Genomic DNA, 22,273 nt, shown 5'->3' on the forward strand with positions numbered 1-22,273 from the left:
TATTTTATTGTTTTTGGTTGTAATATTTTGCAGCTTCATTATGTTATCAATATGTTACTTGAAAATGGTTTCAAAACATTAATATAATTTATCACAATAATTTCAGGAACAATTTTATTCTGCCATCGGTATCGTTGAAGGACTTGTTATGAGTTATTGCAACTAATTCATAAAGTTTTGTAGTTTATTAAAAATTGGTTCAAAAAGTTTGAAAAACTTGTAATCTTGCAGCAGCAGCATTTTTTCAAATATTAACCTTCAGCATGAAAGTTGGAAAACCGTACAGGAAGATGTTAATATTTTTTATCCATCCATCAGTTTGAGTATAATTCATCTGTCAGTTCAAACATCCTTCGATACACGGATAGATTTATAAAACATATGTTAGCATTGTAGCTTAAATGACTGTTAGCTTGATGCTAACTGAGCAACAACGCAGCAATTCAGTCAGGAAACCTCTGAAGGAAAAGGACAAAAAATCTACAGTATTTTCAGAAGAGCAACATTTTCATTAAAATCATTTCTGTCTGATTTCATTATGCAAAGCTTCATAAAGGGATTTTTCTGGATTATTTCTGGGATTAAGCTGAGCATTAAGAGTTCTCTCCTCCAGCCACATGCAGCATCCACACAAGTTGCTCTCATCATCATCATCATGGTTGTTTTTAATATAAATCTTTTCACCCTCACACAAATTGCACATTTTTTAATCATCTCCAATGGACACACAGTCAGCAGTGGACAACTTACTGGTTGACATCTTCCTGGCTAAAAGGAAGAGAACCAAAAGAAAGGAGACATCTAGCTGGATCTTACCACCACTTTACTATGGCATGCATAGGTTCAGACCTTACTCAGAAAGAGACAACAGACACTTCGTCTAAAGATTTCTTTTTTTTCTTCTGACTGCTTGTGAGCTGCAAAAATAAGGATAAAAAGGAAAACAGAAGAAGAGACAGAACAGATTAGTTCCACCTGGATGAGTTCTGGGAACCAGACGGATTAAAACCCGGCGGAGCCGTTTCCTTCCAGAACCGATTGGTTTAAAGTCGCTGAACGCTCAGCCGACCCGTCGGGTTTCAGAAATGGTTTGTTTTTTCCTGCTCCTGTTGTTTTCAGAACATGATACTGCCACCACCGTGCTTTCCAGTCGGTTAAATCTCATCACTGCAGTCAGTGATGGCTTCATTTTTCTGGAGCTGCTGCTTCTATGTAAAGGTTCATCTAGATCTACGCTGAGTTGGACCAGGAGCTGATGAATTCAGATGTTTATGATCAGATTCTTCAATCTGCAGTTTTAAAACCTCAAAGATAAAATATCATCCTTCATGAATTTCCTTTGGATTTGCTTCAGACCTGAGATCTGTACTTTGGAGCAGGATTAACAGAAACTTTATTAATATTTTCATTGTTCTTGTTAAATATTCTGAATAAACATGAACAACCAAATGAAAGTGATTTCATTTGGTTGATGTTGAGATGCACCTTCAGTAAACTAAAAACTGAATTTATCTGTTCATGTGTCTCAGCTGCTTGTTCATTTATCAAAGCTTTATGTATTTAATCATTATATATCTGTTAATTTCTCTTGATTGTTAAAGATTTAATCAATGGAGACAAAAATGATCAAAAAGTTCAAATATCAAATTTGACTTAATTATTTTATCTTCCATTCTGTTCTGGTTGCTAATGGTTCTGATCCGTTTGGGTCTGTTGACTTTAGCTCAGCGATAATTTTTAGTCAAATCATCAAATTTGATTAATCTATCTGAAGTATTTCTGAGTTTTTCCCCTTAAATGAATCCAGAGCTGCAGAGTGAACTAAACTCTTCCAAACATCCTCAGGATCTAAAAACTCTCAACAAATCCAAACTTTGTATCATTTCTCTTTCTACGCTTCACTCTTCTGTCTCAAACTTTAATTCTTTTTAATTTTCTTTTAAATTTTTGTTACATATTTTAATTAAAGTTGTTATGGATGAATTTAAACGGCATCAAACCTTGGAAATGATTAATTCTATTAAAAACTGATGCAACATGATGCGGTTCTCACACCTGTTCTACAATCTGCTGTCGAAAAACTAAAGAAGAAAAAAGCTAACAGATTTAGAAACTAAACAGTAACGGCTGCTGACGGGTTCAGAACCATCAAACTGTCAGAAGTTGGAAATAAATTCAGGATCGTTACAAGATGAAAAAATAATTTGAAACAAAAAAAGTTTCTCATTTGAACAACATATTAAAATGTTTTGGCTACGAGTCTGAAAACTAAATGACCAAAAGTTCAGTATGTTTTTGTCCAAAGTTTAAATTTGAACATGATTGTTATTAGAAATATAATAATCAGGATGAAGTTTGTGGTTTACTAAAAAATGCACCACATTATTACAAAGATCTAATCTGCACAAAACGTAACGGTTCCTATGATTTTATTCCATTCAGCATTAATTACTTAGTGCAGTTTTATTGACGTTTTATTAGATTTACGTTGCTTCACATTGTGGCCAATTATGTTGAATTTGATCAATCTAGTATGAAATACTTCAGTTAGTTTGGGACCAAAATCTGTAATTAATTTTTATATTTGGAATTGTTTAGATTATTTTGGTAATTTTCAGATCCTCCTAATAATTTGAGAGGTTAAGAACAGCTGCAGATCTACTGGGATTTTTAAAAAATAATTTATTTTAACTTGTAAAATCAGATTAAGTTTAAGGTTCCAAGAGATTTTTAGTTATTGTTTTCTCTACAGTTTACAGTCAACAGGAAGAGTTATCCTGCCTGGAAGTACAGGCTTCAGGTCTGTGGGTTCTGATCCAAACCGGGTTCTGATCCAAACCGGGTTCATGTGTACGGATATGAGGCACACATCAGCTGACTGAATGTCACTCTGGCTCCCGAGTTCTTCGGGGTCAAAAAGCAGAAAATAAACGAGGAAAACAAACGATGGCTTTAAACAGCTTCACAGCCGAGAGCTCAGGGCCTGATGTAGTCGTCCCTTTACTGCCTGCTCAGAAACCCTGGAGCCAAACTGGGAAAACTGGACACAACCAGCCTACTTCAGGGGTCTGCTGGTGTCAGGAAAAGTATTAAAGGTTTCTCTCTCTTTTTTTTATTATTTCGGTAACTAAATATGTCGCTCTATTGATATATTTCCACTTTGTAATATAGAAACGTTTACATGTACACACGCTGGTCACTGGGGAGTCGGTGGAATCGGGACCTTTATTATAATAAGTCGGTGGAACTCGCTCTGGCTGGCGCTCAACAAATATACTGTGAATGCAAGTAACAATAATTATAATGATAATTAGAATAATAATAATAATAATAATAATCATCATTATGGTCTGCACCATGCCTTGTAAACCTGGGAAAACAAACAAACTAAAACCAAAACAAGAGGCGGCAGGTGACCCCTCCTCCACAGCGCCCCCTACCCACAAACTGCTCAAAAAAAAAAAAAAAAAAAAAACTAAACAGAAGATTAAAAACGGGAAAGTCGAGACTTGCAGATTCTCTCCAGCTTCCTCGAGTTCCCGAGTCCAAAGCGCCGGGTCTGCGCCGCGTCCCGGGTGAGAGGAGGGTGGGGGTGCAGAGAGGGTGGAGGGCTGCGATTGGCTGCGTCCTCAGCGCTCACTGGGAACCTCTTTTTTTTAAAGTTTGATCAGGTTTTTCTGTGTTTCGGCTTCGAGTCACGAGTTCGCCTCTCAGAGTATTTCTTTTATTTTGAAAGCCAACCCCCCACTTCCTCTCCCTGTCAGGAGGATGCAAACATGGCCGCCTCTGAGAGACCAGGGTGAAGGTTATTATTTACGACGATGGAGGTGGTCGGTTCGTTTTAATGTGGCGGTCTCTGAAGGTCCATCCAGAAACGACCTCTGACCCCACCGGGTTCTCCAGCAGCGAGGGGAGGAAGCTTTCTGGGTGAGCCTTCAGAACGTGTGTGTGTGTGTGTGTGTCTGGGTGTGTGTGTACATGTGGCTAGTGCAGGTAATCGTCCACAGAGGCGAAGGCGCAGGAGCCGATGCCAGTCCGTGCCATGATGGCGAGGCACTGGGCGGCCTGGCCCACGGCCTGAGCCAGGGGGGGCTGCTTCGGGAGGTTGTGAGTCTCTGCAGACAAAAACACAGAAGAGAAAAAAACAATGAATTAAAATAACTCCAGATTTATGCTCAATATGTCGCCTGTAGTTTCTATCATGCAGAGTTTTTGCTGCTCAACATTTAAATGAGGTTTTCTGCTTTGCTAAAGTTTTTACAGCCCAGAAATCAAAAAAATTATTGATAAAACTTAAATGGTTAAAGGAAAATCAGCAGAATGTGCCAGATTTTCTGATCAATCATTAGAATAATTAATTAGTAAAATAATTGATATCTGAAGCTCTATAACACCACAGTACTCTGATGAGTCGGACCCCCCGGTTCCGGCCCGGTCAGAGCTGACCCACCTAATATTGCACTGTTGAGAGTGGAGCAGACCGGCTCTCTCTGGACGGCGTCCAGCTGGTAGCCCACCGGGCTGCTCCAGGGGTCGGAGTACGCCAGCAGGCTGAACGCATCCTGCAGCAGAACACAGGAAGAAGAGACCGGATCAGAACACAGAGGTTCTAACATCAGAACACGACCAGGTTCTGCAGAATCATCATCTTCATGAAGATCAGGGTTTATTTTAAAGAACACAGAGGTTTGTCCAAAATATCTGCTGTATTGCATTTTTTTCACAATGTAAAAACATTTTTTCTGCAAGAAATGGAAATAATTTTGACATTTAGTTGATAATAATCAGAGGAACTGCAGTAAGTGACCGGATACGGTTTCCGAACCTTCAGCATCTTCTTGTTGGCGGAGTTCTTGCCGCATTCCCGGCGGAGGTGTTCGCTCATGCTCTGCAGCTCCCTGCCAAAGTGGATCATCCTCTCGATGGCCGCCTGGCTCCCGCCACACAGCTGCCTCTTGGACTGGGCCGACTCCACCTCTGCAGAACCGCAGCCGGTCCGCCATGCAAGACATGCAGATTTTACACGTCACCTCAGTGATTTGGATCTTTTACAGTTTAGGGTTTGGAGAAGCTTTACAGCTGTGACCAAACAGTTTCTGCTGCTTCGTTGTGTATGGAGTATCTTACAAGCGGCTCGTCGTTACAGTCTGATGCTGGAAAAGAAGCTGCTAACATAGAAAGCCTCATTAATCAGGACTGAAACTCTACAGAAAACAGGCAGCAGCATGGATGCCGAATGTCGCGTTTAAGCATCGAACCCACCCATGTCTGCGTCGCAGTCATCGGGCTCTGTGGCGTGTTTGGAGGTGCCGTTCAGAAAGCCGTTGGAGGAGGACTCAGTCACGCCGTTGGTGAAGTGGTCGACCTCCATGTCCACATCGTTACTGAGAGGAAACAGGAAACAGGAAGTGGAGTGAGAACAGCGACGCTGCTAACAGAACACCGCAACGTTCCAGAGAACAAGGAAAAAAACCTGAGATGATTTAAAGTGAACATAGTAGGGCTGCACCGGGGTCAGAGGTCGTACCTGGTGATGGGCTGCTGGCTGCGGCTGCCGTTCAGGCTGACTTCGGAGCCCTGCAGGGCGGAGCCAGAGCTGGGGGGGCAGGGCTTGTGACTGAGGGGGGAGGAGCTGTGGCTCTTATTGGACGTCACGCCGTTACAGCAGTTGCTGTCAAACCCTACAGAGGAAAAACAGAAAAAGGTTGAAAATATTAAACAGCAAATTATATTTCTTAACTGTAAACTTATTTTTATTTCCCTCAGTTTCTGCAGGCGGCTAAAAGTCGAGGCTTCAGCTCCACTAACATTCTCTACAGGGAGGGAATAGTAATCCCAGTTTTATTTGTTGTAATTAATATTTTTATGGCTGTTATGTTAAATGTGTGAAGCCCAGCTGATGGGGGTCCTAAACGACGACCAGTAAACCTGCCGCGCCCAGCAGGGGGCGTACCTGTGAGGTAGGGCTGAGAGCTGCTGGCTTTGTGGCTGGGGCTGCTGAAGGGCCGGGGGGAGCCGGGGTAACTGTCCTGAGACTTGGGGCTGCGTCCCCCGAGACACCTCACCTCGCTGTCCGTCCCGTTCACCATCTCTATGAACTGTCTCACCCTGCAGACACAGAGGGGCGATCAAGGAGACGACATTGAAACTACTGCTGCTGACAAAAAATATAAAATCAGATTTCTAAGGAGAAGCTCTGGTCTGAGCCTAGAATCCTTTCGGTTACTCTACAGAAACGGCTCCTCTGAGTCGTACTTGAGCATGAAGAGGAGGTCCGGGTTCCTCTCCAGCAGGTTGGGGTACAGCTGCTGGGTGGTCTCGATGGCTTCGCCCATTCTACCCGACAACACCAACTTCTGGATCTCTGCAACCAACAAACACTTCAGTCAGTGTTGGAGCAGACATCAACTCTGCTTCCATTAGAAACCCCTTCATGTTTTAGACGTTTCTAAACTGATTTAATCAGTTTGTTCACTTTTCCCACAGAAAATTCAAGAGCTTTTCATGAATATAAGATCAGCAACAGCACCGGAAATTGGAGATAAAAAAAAACAAAAAACCACCATTTCAATTCACAAATAAATGACAATTTATTACCGTCATTAGTAATGTGGACAATGGACAAGGTAAATGAAAATATAACAACATTTAATGTTTGAAATGTCTGTCACATTACAAACAAAACACTGATTTAATGTGTCCAATAATTAATTCAACTATTAGAAATAATTAATATCCTTTATGTTAAAACAATTCAAACAAATCGTATTAAAGTAAATGATCTTCCTGCTCAAACTGGAGGCATTTTGAACTGACCTAAAGGAAGAAAAGTTTAAAAAAAGAAAGAAAAACATTTCATTCAGTGTATGAAAATATCTGGGTTCAAATGTAAATTCAGGCTTTTATCTCACGTTTCATTTTATGACAAAACTGCATCTTTTGAATATTAAACATGTTTAAGGGCTTAATATAAAAAAAAATAAAAAAATCAAGACTTTAAAAACCTGGAAAACACAGAATTGAAACTCCAGGCAGCCACTTGACCATGTTAAATATCTGAGCCGTCAGCAGGATTCAGTGGAGCCACCCGGAGCCCCTTGAAGCCACCTGGAGCCACCTGGAACCCCCTGGAGCCACCCGGAGCCCCCTGAAGCCACCTGGAGCCACCCGGAGCCACGGTTACGTGGACCAGGTGTGACGGACCAGGAGGAAATGAGAACATTTCTCCTTTCTCTGTGTTGTGAAGAAACTCACTCTGTCTGTTTTTGATGGAGGCCAGTTCCTCGTGCACGGCCTGGTCGGTGGACTTGGCGAAGGCTTCGGCGGTGGCGCAGTAGCTGTGGTGCACCAGGTAGGAAGCCACCATTCTGCAGAGAAACCAAACAGACTCAGCGGTTAGCGACCCGATGAAACTCCTTCAGATCTGCAGGGAAGCCCAAAGCTTCACGTCTGAGATCATTCCAGTTCAGAGCTGAAACAGCGGTGGGAGTTACCTGCTGTGTGTTGCAACGGATATCAGCCGTTTATTAGAGCTGCAAACCATCAGGAGTGTAAGTGTGTTTGAAACTAAGCCTGGTGCAATAAATCAATTAGTTGCTTGATAAATTGCATGGACCATTTGTTTCTGATTTCTCATTTTACCAAAAACTGGATCACAAACGTTTTCAATCTGCTGCATTAGTTCCAACCACAAACGTTTTTAAAGGACAATTTGTAAACAGACATTTTATTTGTTGTTTTGTTTATTTATTTCAAATATGTGAAATGTCTTCCACTGCTAAATGCTTGTTAGAAATGAAAGTTTATTGATCTTTAGAGGCTGCAGATGAATTATTTTGCCATCACCAGGAAATGAAGCCACCTTGGTGTCACTCATGGGATTTATTTTACCGTTTCAGAACCTGAAGGCTCATGTTTCTGATTTTGAGCCACAGTGGCATGAAAAGATTTTCTGATTTACTCTTTAAACAATGTAACTGAAAGCAGAAAGTAGATTGAACCTTTTCCATCAGTCAACAGGAAAACTAGAAGCACATTAGAGCTGAAAAACAGACTCATTAAAAACAGGAAGTCAGTTTGAAGGCAAAGGAAAGTCTCCATTTGTTCTCACTTCCACGTTGTTTTCTGACTCCAACTGAACTGACCAGCTGATTTCTTACATTTCTTCACAGAATCTTCTCTTTAAAACTAAAGGTTTTCCTCTTTGTCTTACTAAAACATGTCTGTTTGCCCCCAGCCTGTAAAGCCGTTTAAAACCAAAGCCTGCCTCCCTTCCAGATGAAATCTGCACCAAATGGAGATTTAATCAGTTCAGGACCAGTCGTCACTGCAGCAGCAGACTAATCCCATCAGTCCAGCAGGTCTGACAACATCAGACTGAATTCAGCAGCAGGCTGGTCATGCTCAACTCCAGCTAAGACTTAATAACCAGGAAAAAGTTCTAAACACTTTAAGAACCAGGAAACTGAACAAAGAACCTCTGAAACATCCAGAACAGAACAATTTGTTTTTGTTTCCTCCTCCGATCGTTTAGCTTCAGTGGTTTAATTTTCTGCTTCAGGATGAATCACAACTATTCATGACTTTTAAAACAAAAACAAAAACAATCCATAAAAACTCCCCCATGTAATGAAGCCAGAGAACAGAGAAATTAGCAGCATGTTGCTAAATCTACCCAGAAACACTTAAAACATCTGCTGTTCCTGCAGGAACCAGTAAAAGTTTATGATGTTTGAAACGACAGAAATGAAATGTTCCAACAGTCAGTGAGTCTAAAGGATGACGCTTCATTAAATTAGCAGATAACGGCATCGTTAATGGAAAATATAAGAAAAGTCTTAAACATAAGACATAATACGCCTTCGGTCTTATATCTGAATCAGCAGCAGAAGAAGAAGAAGAAAATGTTTTTGTTTGGACAAAAGCAGGGAGAAAGTTTCAACAGAAACAAAAGTGATAAATATCCGTCACAGTTGTCAGCCAGCAGCCATTTTGTGTGTCGACAAGCAGCACGGGGTCAAAGGTGAACCAACTTTCAACTGCTTCTTCATGCCAACTCAGAAATGTTTTATTTCAAATATGAATTTGTTCCATTCAAGTATCCGTCCCATTATTTCACAGATTATTTCAGCTACAACATGGGAGGAAAATGATCTGCCAGTGAATCCAATACTTTCTCATCAGTGTTAAGGAATTAGTGACTTAAAAAGCTCCTTGCTTCTCAGTCACTCAGACATTTTTTCTCATTTCAAATGAACTCAGATATTTGCACTAGAAATTAGACTAAGAATACTTGGTAAGACTTTGTGTTTTTGCAGTGTGATCTCTACACTTTAAAAGCCTGACCAGCTGATTTAGGAAATATTACAATAAAGCACCAAACGGACGTAACCGTCAAATATCAGCAACTAACTAGGATCAATGATTTGAATTCTTATTGTCCCATTAGTTTTTACATGATGACTGTTCCTACAAAACATTCAAAGGAGGATTTTAAAGCTGTGAAAAGGTTTAAAGGTGAACAGTTTGGTGTTTTAAGGCCCTTACTTCTGGATCATGGACTGCCACTCGCCCTCCCGCTCGCCGATGGGGCATCTGTCGATCTGGGCCTGGATCTTCGTCCTCCACTCTCGCATGTAGTCTTCAATGTCAAAAACGAACGGGTGCTGGCCGAAGTTTGCGTCCACCACCTCGCCTGGCGTCTGAAGGCCGACGGTCGGGTACAGGTTTGGCTGCAGAGGACGCACAAAACCACGACGGGTTAAATGTAGGTAGACGTGGAGGAAACCGTTAGGAATTTAATCTGGACCAAAAATCAAAACAGGAAGTAATGAGTGGGAAAAACAGGAAAGAGGAAAACTCAGGAAATAACATTTTCACCACAATTAACCCTAAAATAACTGGGAGAGACGAAAAAATGGTCAGGAGTGGAAATTATTTTTTAAAAACAGAATGAAAACCAACATTTGGTGAAGATGCAGATTTTCAGTCAGGAAACTCTGAGATATTGTAAGGAAATCACACAAACGTAAAATTTATGCTGGTGGATATTTATGGAACCCAAACTAACCTTTTGGTTTATATAAAAAAAAAATCTGGACCTTTAGTTTTAAATCCAGAAAATAAGAACAGCTGAGTTTTGCTTCAACCTTTTTTTTAATGCTCACATTTTGAAGCATTGGATTAAAAACATTTGATGGAAATGGAAAAATTAAAAATGTATTCTTTTCTTTTGGCTTTTCCAAAGAAGAGTTAATGAGCAAAAGGTGAGATGGAAACATATTTGCTGAATAATAAGTTTATTCTGATGTAGCAAAGTGTCAAAGCCGCTGGTGGGTCTGTGCCTTACCAGAGGCACCAAACTCTGAAAAATTCAAACTTCAAAGTTTCAGCTTTTTCCCCCCAGAGTTTTGTGCTCCATGCTAGTTAGCAACCTCTCCTTCCTGTTTCTTACAGCCATCCGTCGCATCGACGCCTGAAGAGATCACACTCTCTGTATCCTGGTTGATTCTCTCCAAACTAGTTGATGAGTTCAGTTGAATTTTATTTATTTGCGACATTCAGAATCCCAGCTTTTAATAATAAATCAGGCAGGAATTAAATTTTCTTAAAATTAGATCAGGAACATTTGTACTCAAATATGAGACTTTCCAAGATCCAGAAGGAATCTTGGAAAAGTGGGAATTCAGACTGGAAAGCTGCAGGTTCAGGATCCAATATGGCTGCTGTGCAGAAAATACAAAAAGTTGCACATTTGCACTTAGTTTGCTTTTCATCAAACCACACGAGCTTCACTTGTTTACATTTATCTTTAAAAAATGGGACAACACACATTAATGAACATGTAAATACATGAGATTAAAGCCAGATGGCTAATTATCATCCTATTGGCATATTGAGGTTATAAAGACAGGAATAAAAAACACAAAACTACAGAATAAGAAACACATCAAACAACCTTAAAATCTAAGTATTTATCTCATTAGATAAATACATTAATATAGTTTTGTTTTGCTAATAGCAGCTCAGACAGTAAATCTGACTGGTTTTCCAACCAGAACAAGTTCGACTCCTGAAACAAAACCGAATGCAGCATAAATGCAGTGGATAAAAGCCGGTCGTGTCTCCGTCACACTCGTCTTTGTCACGGATCAGTTGCCAGAAAGGTCAGCCGTGGCGAGTTGACGCACTTCACTGCACAACTCTGGAGGAACATGAATGTGGGGCTCAGAGCCAAGTCTGTTGTGCAGCTCAATAGATCACTGTTGGGGCCAAGGCCACTTCTTCTCTGAGAAAACAGACTCTGTGTTTTCATTTTAACCGGCGCATGCAGGGGAAAAAAAACTCTCTCATTCTCAGCTCAGTTAATGAATGCATGAATGTCAAAGGAACCTCTGCCTGCTGGGTGTAGGAGTTCTTCACCATAACAAAGCAGGAGGAGTGAAAAAGGGCAATAAAATCTCTAAACTTTCAGTTTCAGACAAACAGAGACTAATTCCCACTGGGCCAGGCAGTAATCCTCTGGGGTCTTTCATACCCGTTTATGAAATTCATGCCTGTTTCCTGGTAAAAGTTACTTATAATGCAGAGCTGCTACATACCAACAGGAATATTTTTATAATCTGCAGTAAGGAAATTCCCTTTATGCCTCTACAAAAACCATCTTTTAGGTTGGAGCTGCTTTGATTTGATCACGGATCATAAATCTGTCATTCCCAAAAACTCAACTGACTTGCACAAGAACAGGAGCTTAAGGCTTCAGAAAATATCAAAATTATACAGAATAAAGATTCAAACATTCATCACCACAATTCATGCAACTACAATGAAGAATAAAGTGATTTGTTTTACGTAACGAAATGCAAGCGGGGGAGCAGAAAAACTGCAAAAACTTTCCTGTTTTCATGATGTGCATCAAGTTTTCTGCATAAAGCAGAAAACAGAGAGACAATATTCCACCAGCAAGTTAACGTCAAGTTGAATAACAGATGGGTTCCTTCTCAAAAGTTCAACTTTAAACCAAATTATTTTACACTGATTCTCTGTCTTTAAAGGCAGTTTATGATTTCTGAAAGCTCCTTTTGATTTGAAAAGATAAAAACTCAGTTATCTCAAAAATATATATTAAATCTCAGCATTCTCATCAAATCTCTCTGATCCCTGGATAATTCAGAGAACTGCAATCTATAAAACCATTAAAATGTCTCACCTTCTCACCCCAATCAAACTACTTTTAAGCAAAATATTTTTCATTATTTACAGTTTTTTTACACAACTCGTTCTCTTGAGTAATTTAAACAACGAGCAGTTTCACTATTAACTAAGAAAAGAACAAAGTCGTCACGTAAAAATGATGCCTGGGAAGAAAAACTAGTAAATAATGAAGAGCAAAGAGCTTTTAGTTCAACAAAAAGCTGAAAATATTAATAAATAAAACAAAAAGGATTCATTAAAAATTCAGCACTTCCAGCTTGTGGATCTCAGCACATTGTGATCCAACAGCTGACCAGAACCAGAGGTCAATAACCAGAACCCAAAACATCCTCTGAACTAAAACTCCCTCAAATCGTCATAAAACCCACAGAATACAGGAAACGTCTTGATGCATCCAGAAAAAAACAAAACATCCAAATAAACCACTAGCAAAGAAGAAAAGGCAACAGAAGCTGGTACTTACTGGCAAGTCTGTGAAGGCGATACCTGCAGAGAAAAAACAGAAAGTGTCAAACTAAAGTTTCCTCTCATGTCAGAAAGCAGCAGAAGGCCTCAGTCTGTTTACAGGGGATCGTTCTCCTTCAGCTGCAGCTTAATTTAATCAAAACTGTGCAAACCAGACAGACTTTCAGTTATAATGAATAATCTGGTTTGCAGCTGAACACAGAGAAATTTATCTGGAAATCTGGAATCTGTTCAGGGGAAACCAGAGCCGTCTTCTCTGCAGAAACACCCTGGTGCAGTTCACCAGTTTAACTTTCAACCTACTGGGTTTAAACCAGTTTGTGACTGGTTTGTGTCACTGCTGCACATATGAGCTGAAGGATGGACAGCATCAGGAGAAGAAAACATGAGCATTTGATGTAAACATGCTCAAAATGTTTTAAGAAATGGGAACTCCAGCCATTTTATTTGTCTTCACAGAAACGTTGCTTCAGGGAGTTTGAGGTCTTTTTGGAAATTAGTTTCAGAGAAAACGACGCCCCCGTGTTCATGTGGTCATATGGAGATCTCAGAAAAAACAACTGATTTCTACTAGAAATGAAACTTTAAATCAGAGATGTAAAGAAATTATCGACTGCTGCTTAATAGTTTATAAATTTGTTCCATTTAATTAACCTGTCAGTGTTGTAGATTGGCCTCCATCCAAAAGCAGCTAGTTGTACAGGAAATAATCGTGGCAGAGGCGTCCCAGAACAGCACAATGCACACCATCTCTGTTTTTCCAAAACATCTTCTGGAAAAAATTACGTGGGCCAATATTCTGCGAATATTAATTTTTCTCTTTGGTATTTAAAGTTCCTCTTGATTCAAAACAAACTTGTGTTTTTAATTGTTATCACTTAATTGTTCAACTTCAGGTTAACTCAATTGAGAACTTGCATCCCTACTTTATATTTAATTCAACAGAAACATTTCAACTCTGTTGGAACTTGGATCAAGGATTTATTTAAACACTTTTGCACAATTCAGTGAAGTCGTCGTGTTAAATAACGTCTTAAACTAAAAAGTCTCAGAGCTCCAACCGATTTGATCTGCAGCTAAAAGCTTCAAGAAGACAACAAGCATCACAATCTGTCCCTTTCTGAGCCGAACGGAGCCGCAGGCAGCAGCGCATGTGACCAGGACAATCAGCACATCATGGAGGTATGCAGCACTATCTGGCTTTGCAGTAAAGAGACCCAGAGCCACGTCGGTGCAGCTCAGCTGCTTGTTCCTTAGAGTGGACCCAAATCAACTTCATCTGCACTCACAATTATTGTTTTGTGTAAATATACAGACAGTTTTGCTTAATGCCGAACGTTCGGCTTAAATACGTTTAAATGTGTGATTCTCTCCTGCAGCCAGTTAAGATTCAGCCTTTTGACCAGATTCCCAGCAGCATGGAGAACAGAAAGAGACGCAGCTGTTTGATTTCAGAAAGTAAACGCATCCAGTGAAACAGGAACGTAGTTATGGATCCTACAGCGGGCCAGAACCGGACCAGAACTGGACAGAACCGGACCAGAACTGGACAGAACCAGACCAGAACGGGGACAGAACCGGACCACAACGGGGACAGAACTGGACAGAGCCGGACCAGAACTGAACCAGAACCGAACCAGAACTAGACAGAACCGGACCAGAACTGGACAGAGCCGGACCAGAACCGGACCAGAACTGGACAGAGCCGGACCAGAACTGGACAGAGCCGGACCAGAACTGGACAGAGCCGGACCAGAACGGGGACAGAACTGGACAGAGCCGGACCAGAACTGGACAGAGCCGGACCAGAACCGGACCAGAACTGGACAGAGCCGGACTCACCCAGGCTGTGGCCGTTCTTTGTGTAGAAGCAGGTGTTGTTGATGAGGTTAACGCAGCAGCCAATCACGTCGCCCGTTGTAAACGTGGGGCCGTAGGGTTGCCCGGTGCCGGATGAGCAGAAGGAGTGGCCGTCGTCGCCGTGGTAACCATAAGAGTGCTTGTCCCAACCTGAAGGAAGAAAGCAAAACAAAGGTGAACGTTGGGAAGGCAAGACGCATCAGAATGAGAATCAAAAAGTGTGTCTGAAAAAAAAAAAAAACTGCTGAGGTTGCACCTGAATCAATCTGCATAATTATCAATGAACAGCATCCAGAAACTCTGCAGGGAGACGGAGAGGCTCTAGCCAAAGAGTCCAAATATGTTGACGAGGCAAGAAAAACGCCACAATTCATGCTTCAGCACGATCCGCTGTCTTTAGTTATCAGAGGTTGTAATTGGTAACGGGACAAAAGGGCAGCGTCAGAAACACGGAGCGATTTAAAGGCTGCATTACCACTTCTGATAGTCTGGTAGATTCAGCTCAACTGGGGATCAAAGTTACAACAATTGTTACATTTCCAGCTGCTGTTGGTCTCTTTCTCAATGCACTGAGTCAAACCAACCAAACCCTTTGAAAAACCTGTTCCCCTCCTCGCCTCTGGGGGCGCTGCAACAAGAATCACTAAAGGAAATGACAAAAACCTCTGAAGAAGACACCGAATGCAACTTCCTTCTTCATTAAATGTAAGAGGACAAGAAGTTACGTCAGATTTTAGCAACTGGACGATCAGTCTTTGGTGATAAAAAACATGAGGCATTTCTACCGCTAGCAGAAATGACTCCTGGTTTTTTGTCTAGCATGTTTGTTTTAGTTTTATTTACCCAGAATGCCCTGCGCTGTAGTCGCTGTCCTGCAGTTTTTAGATGTGCCACTGGAATGAAACGGCTTCATTACCTCCTCCTTGTGTAGACCAGTTCTCCAGAACCTTAATGACCTCATTATTTTATTCAGGTGGTGCAGCAGAGGCACATCTGGAGTTTAACACCCCTGACTTAAACTGAACAGACCGAGATTTGCAGGCAGAATTTGATTAGCATTCACACCTCCGCAAACGAACCGGACTTTCTAGGCAAACGGACTGGAGTCGCATTAAAGTGGACTAAACTGGGGCGGTGGGAATGATGAACCCCAAATCATAAAACATTCCATCCTGTTCACATTCAGGTTTTCCTATGAAAATGAGTTGTTGTTTTTTTTAAACAATCCAACCTTATTTTACCCAGCAGCTAGCGTGTTTGTTTTAGTTGCATTTACCCAGAATGCAACTAGCTTTAGTTGACCTAAAACCTGGTAGTTGACCTCATATGGTTGCTATTTGTGCCGTTCCTTTAACAGGTGTGTCCAGCGTTTCCTGTTGGTTTTTAATGAGTGATGAACATGTCCCAGTTTCCCTGAACTGGAGCTAAACTTGAACCGAGTCCATTGTCCTCTAAAGAGGACGCCACTTTCAGCCCCGCTGGCCTCGGGCCGTTGAGCTGGACGTTCCAGCGCCGCAGCAGAATGTAATCCAGCCCGGCCTGCATGCGGCTCTGCTGCAGCCGTTCTTCAGTTACCACTCCTTCATTAGCCTCCATCCATCTCTGGCCCCCCTGTTATCTCTGGGTGGGTCCAGTTTTAAACTAATGAAAGTCTGTCTGGGCTCCTGCTCGCTCTGATAACCTCACTGGATGACGTTGATGAAGCGCTGCCGTGTCTTATGGAGCCGCTCACAGGAGGAGAACCCTCTTATAGAAACAAGAAGTGGGTGTCTGTCTTAGAACTGGATCAGAACTGGGTTACAGCACCCAGAAATAACACCCAGGATGAATTTAGGATCTATTTTGTTCATTTAAATCCATAAAATTAGCTCCCAGAAAACACAGTGCTCTTAAAAAAACATGTGCATGTGAGATAATCATCAACACCAGTTTCACAAAGAAGGACGATTCTTACCACTAAACTTCATAGTAACAGCATTTAATCATATTAATGTTGCGCTCATGGGACAAACGGTGGAGAAAATATAAAGAATGCAACAATAAATTGGCCCAGATTCCTTTTATCTTTACAAATCAGAGAACGGCCGACCCAAGGATGTGAAGCCGATCTTATCTACCACGGCAAATATCTAAAATTCATCGCTGTCCTTTTTTAAGAGGTTTGACTGACCGACCGGCCCACCAGGTCAGGTCTGCAGTTAACAATAGTCACTCCACTGTTACCAACTCAGCAACTTTCTTGCTATATTTAGCAACATTTCAGAAGGTTAAAAAAAAATAAAAAATCTGTATCAGAAGGTCAGGCCTTTGAAAAATAAAAAATAAAAAAATCAGCGATCAGCCAGAAAAGTGGGATTGGTGCACCACTAGAGAAAATAATTATTCCAGACAATACAATCAGTTTTTACTATTTTAAACACCAATAATGAGAATTTATATAAAAAAACGTATCTGGGCTGCACAATATTAGAAAATACTGCAATGATAACATCAGATGGGATACCTTTCATCTCTAATCTTCCTAATCCATGTGACCTTTAGCATTTGAGTCTAGTGAGTTTTTGCAGCCATGACACTCTGTCCTCCTAGCTAAATGTTGCATTAGCATAAATTATGCAATTTCAGAATTTACAAACTACATAAGCCAACAATTGCTGCTCTCCAAACTGTCCTTTGCGATATAAATATTGTGATGATGATATATTCATGATTTATTGTGCAGCAGCCCCTCTGACAGCAACAATAAAGCTCAGATTCAAAAGCTGCCGTCTAATCCGCAGCTCTAGAGCGTTTCTGTTTATTTCCTGGGTAGTTTGAGTGAGAACACGGTCGGCTGAACGACTTTCCCTCGTTCGTCTTCCTGCCGTCTGCAGCAGCTCCTATAAACACCGTGTTCCAGCCTCGCCAACAGAGAACATGCAGATGTAATCAGATAATTGAAGTTTCCTCTCAAAGAGACATTTCTCCTGCTCAGCAGAATCCTCACAAGCAGAATAAAACCAACAATTACGCACACGGTGAACTTACCAGGGAGTCTGTTCATATTTACACCCTGAGCTGAGAGGCCGATCCCCATGTAGCTGGAAGAAGAAAACACAAATAACTCAGTCCTGACATGCAAGACACAATGTTTATAGAGGACACAGAAGAATAAAAACGCTCCTATGACTGCATCTGCACTGACTTCAGTTCTTCCCCGTTTCCCTGAAGCTCTCAGCAGTGAGCCATTATCACGACCAAACACTCTGGTTCAAGACGGAGGGCAGAATGGTTTAAAAAGGAACAAAGAGGGAAGATGAAACTCCAGCCAGTTTATTTCAAAGTGTTGGCATCATCAACACAATGGTTAAACTAACTTCACTTAAAAAAAAAACCCAGTAAAAACCAAACAGAAAAATGCTTTTCATTTTTTTTACATATCATTTTTTCATTTGGTCTCAGTTTTTTTTTTTTTTGGTTAATCAGATCAATGAGCTAAAAATCTTTTTATTATTGTTATTATTTTTACGCCGACATGTCTAAACATGTAGACCAGTGGTGTGCAACCTGCGGCTCCGGAGCCACAAGTGGCTCGTTGGACCTTCCACAGAACTCTAAATAAAAACATCCAAATGATTGCTTTAGGTGTTTCCCTGCTGCCACACACCCGGTTTGAATCTATGGGTGATTAACAGACTTCTGCAGAACTTGATGCCTGCAGAGGAGGTAATGCAATCATTTGGATCAGCTGTTGTGAAGCAGAGGCACATCTAAAACATGCAGAGCACTTTGGACTGGAATTGACAAGCATTGTTCCAAGTGTTGTTTTTAATCTTTTTTAATGATTAAATCATTCCTTACCATTCTTTTTGTTGTTTCTTAAGAGGATTTAAAACTCAATAATTTTGTGATGCCTAGCTATAAAAACCACAGCTTTAGAAACTAGATGTTTCACTTCTGCAAACTCAAAATCTAATCCAGACATTTTGTTTCTTGTTTGCTGAATAATCTGGGAAGAAGTTTGAGATTACTGGCCTTTAATCTAACATAAAATATAACTTGTGCTTTTATTTCCCTAATAACTTATTAAAAAACAGTCCATCCTCCCAGATGAGAATATTATTAGAGTTTGAATGTTTTTGTTTTTTTTCATTTGGAGGGTCTGAAACTAATCACATGAGAACTCGGCAGGAGGAGCCGTTCTTCTTTTAAACATGCAAATTAAATCATTCTAATCTCACTTCAGCTTATCAACAAGATAAAACTCTGCAGGACTAAAATAAACATTTTGATGCTTAATGTGAAACAGATGGGATTTTTTTCTATCTAATAAATTTACTTTTACACAACCTGAAGAGTAATGATGACTAAATTTCTATAATTTCTGTTTTAGATGAACGATGCAACAACTGCAGTAAAATCATTTCTTCCAGCTGCAAGTTGATAGAAAAACCTTTATGTCAATTAACTTTACAGTCAGTTTAAACTAGAACAAAGACAAACTTCTCCAATATTTAGCTGTCTCTTACCCATCTCGTCCTTTACTGATGATCTTCACCTCAAAGTAGTAGACGCCGCAGGCGGCGGGGATGGGGTGGGTGGCCCGCACAGACGCAGCATCCTTAGGGGTCTTCCCATGACCTTGGAAGGAGTAAACAATGTTTTATTATTAAAAATAAACATCTACCAGGTCAACCTCCTATAAATAAAGTTGAAAAGCTTCTCCTGAACTACAGTAAAGCCTGAAGAGGGACTGTATGCAGATTTAAATTGATCGCCGTGATGTTATCCTGACTGATAACGAGGAACCCAGATCACAGATATCTGATCCAGCTTTAATCCCGTCACTACAGTTTGGACACGGAGCCAAAGTCAGTAATAAACCTTTAACAAATCAGAGCAAGAAGTAATTTAAAAGTTTTGCACAATAACCAAAAACATACATGAAGCTGAAATTATTTTTCAGAGTGGCTGGTTCCTTTATCTCTAATCATTTTCTCCTGTCTTTGCTAAAAATGTGAGATTTCTGTAATAAAATCAGATTCAATGCTTCTGGTTATTTAAAATAATAAACTTTCTCTGTAAGATGACACTGAGGTTATGAGGTCATCATGTATGGTCTGAACCTCATGTACTGGTTTGTGAACCCGCTCATGCTGGCAGTCTTTAAAGCTAACATTAGCTCAAGCAGCTGGATAAGTGAATCATTAGGGGTCAAATATCAGCCATGTTTTCACGGCTGAATATTAGACAGGAGCAGTTTGAAGCATTTGCAATATGTGGACAACAAATATTCCAAAGCAACAAAATATGCTAAATTTACAGTTCAGGTGGTTGCTTTGTTTGCTTTTTTTTTTGCAATTAAACCACTTAAACCCAAATTACATCATGAGAGGATTTAATGTTTATAATATAGGAGGCTGCCTTCTGTGAGCAGTAAATGTCAGCTCTGCTCCAGGCTCAGATTGCAATAAAATACCTAAACCCACATGCAAATTTTTAGATTTGTTCTCCTGTCCAAAGCTTCTGAGATGGAGTCACATTAAAGAAGCATTGCAAATGAATAAATAATTAAAGTTTTTAATCTTTCCAGTAAAAATAACTTATGTCTTCCAGGAGTGAGAGCAAAATGTGTTCTTGTTGTAGTTAAACAGTATCATTATATTAAATTGATAAAATAACTGGTTTTCAATATTTACTCCAATCTCTAAGTACTGCTTTCACCATACAAGATATGGTGAAGCCATGTGATTTTTATTTATTTGTGTAGTAAATTTGATGATTTAACAGGACTATATTACCAAATACAACACAAAAATGCAATTTTAACAATTTTATATAAAATCAGAAAATAATTGCAGATTTAAATCTGGAAAAATGCTTTATAAAAAAATACAAGCATTGTATTATTGTGCTGAACATTTGCAAGCTTGCTATGCAGGATTGGAGTGAATTTGTTGTGGAAAGGGGGAAAATATTCTGGCTGCAACAAGGAAGAGGATGTGTGTGTGTGCAGAGGCCCGGTCAGACCCAGAATAGCAGAACACACCCAGGAAGCACAGTTGCACCTTTTTTTTTTTAAAGCACTAGCCTTTTCTTCTAGGCCTACACCTAAAACCTTCACTATTATAGCTTTGCTAGGCAACTAGTCCAACCAGGATGTCAGACAAGACACTTGATATTAAACCCTCTGCAGCAAGGAATTAATCTAACATGTCATCATAGAGGCTTGAACCTAACCTCGACATTTGACACTATTTTCTCACATTTCTAATCAACCTGTAATGCTAAATTAGCCTGCTACAGTTTGGCTTCTTCTGACCTGTCTGGAACAGATATAGTTTGTAATCAACCTCTGTCTGTATTCAATCAAAAATGTTTATTCTGGTAGGTTATTTATTAAAGAACATGATAGGTCGACGGACTGTAAGCACAGGAAGCTTCATGGAGACAGTTAATGGGGTTGGCAGGCTGGTTAACTGGTAGCAGCGAAGCTAACGAGCAGGGAGGTGAATTTTGGCAGCGGCTGCACCTCGCCAGCTGGTCGGGTTGCAAGATGTCCTCTCCGCCTTGTTGTTGATCAGGCTACCCAGCCTACTTTGTTTTTAGCCACAAACAGCAGCTGCCTTCTCTAAGCTAGCTGTGAAGTTTGGCTAGCATGTTAGCATAAGCTAAATAAAGTGACAAACTTTGAACGTGTCTTTTTGTCATACCTTTATAGTGAACGCGGAGGTTGTTCTGAGACAGTCCGATGTAGCTAAACTTGTCCTTCGGGCTCCAGGAGCGCGGAAGCGGGGTCTCGTTTTCGTTAACGGCCGGATAGAGCCGTCGAAGTCGCTGGTTTAGCTCTTTTTCCTGCTCGTTCAGAGCCGAGTCTCCGTGGACAACAACCGACATCAGAAACCCACAGCCCGTCGACTGTCCAGACATGGCTACCACACGGCTTTTAGTGAAGTGGCTTGTCAGTAACAAGCCAGAACTGCTGGAGTCGGTCAGTGTCGAGTTTTAAAGGGGGTTAGCAAAGCTAGCTAGCTAGGAGGCTAAGCTAACTGGCTTCGCTGGTTCGTATTAAGGCTGCCAGAGCTGGTTAGCCTAGAAGCTAACCTGGCTAACGTGTTTAGCCGAACTGATCGCTGAAATGGCTCAGGTTGACATTAGCTGACACAAAGCCACAACACAGACACTACGGGGAACAATATATGCAGGAAAGGATCTGATAAGAGCGACTGAGACACAGACGAACAGGTCCGGGTAGATAGCAAAGTAACAAAAGCGATAGTCCAGGCGGATCGACTAAAGTATAATAAGCTCGGCTAGGGTCGATCTTTTGTTTGTTGTCGGAGCGGGTTCCGCGAGTCTGATTGGCTGAGAGCAGCTCCACTCACTTCCTATGGGAATGTGAAGTCAGTAACTGTGAATGTGCAAAAACAAATGAACAGACAATTCTGCGCTCAAAAAACCGAGCTGTACTTTTACAATCAGAGACTGTTATGTTTTATTATCCCACAACTTCGCTTGGTCTGTATTATATACCTCAATACATCAAATTATTAATAATCAAACAAACTTTTTATATAACATGAATAAAAAGTCATTTTACTTGATTTAATCAAGTTTTCACCAGTTATCCCTAATCCACATACATTATTTGTTTTTCTTCCACTCAACTTTCCATTCAAATGCTTGGATGTTTTTTTTATATTTAACCAGTATGTAAACTGGTTTAAACTGCATTCCTCATTTGTCTGTCTGTCCT

The 22,273-nt window shown here is 40.6% G+C and overlaps 1 protein-coding gene across 1 annotated transcript; it reads right to left on the reverse strand.

Annotated features, from left to right (window-relative positions):
- Positions 1–644: 644 nt before the first annotated feature.
- ranbp9 (RAN binding protein 9) lies at positions 645–21,935 on the reverse strand. Its single transcript, XM_044135214.1, has 14 exons — positions 21,231–21,935; positions 19,047–19,158; positions 17,566–17,618; positions 14,521–14,688; positions 12,677–12,699; positions 9,547–9,731; positions 7,255–7,367; positions 6,256–6,364; positions 5,954–6,108; positions 5,528–5,681; positions 5,263–5,384; positions 4,826–4,977; positions 4,451–4,562; positions 645–4,115 (listed from the first exon to the last, which is right to left on the reverse strand). Exons 1-14 carry the CDS (start codon positions 21,445–21,447, stop codon positions 3,985–3,987), a joined length of 1,806 nt encoding a protein of 601 aa, XP_043991149.1. The 5' UTR covers positions 21,448–21,935; the 3' UTR covers positions 645–3,984.
- Between the last annotated feature and the right edge of the window lie 338 nt (positions 21,936–22,273).

Source organism: Gambusia affinis, linkage group LG12, assembly GCF_019740435.1.
Source record: "Gambusia affinis linkage group LG12, SWU_Gaff_1.0, whole genome shotgun sequence".
Taxonomy (NCBI): domain Eukaryota; kingdom Metazoa; phylum Chordata; class Actinopteri; order Cyprinodontiformes; family Poeciliidae; genus Gambusia; species Gambusia affinis.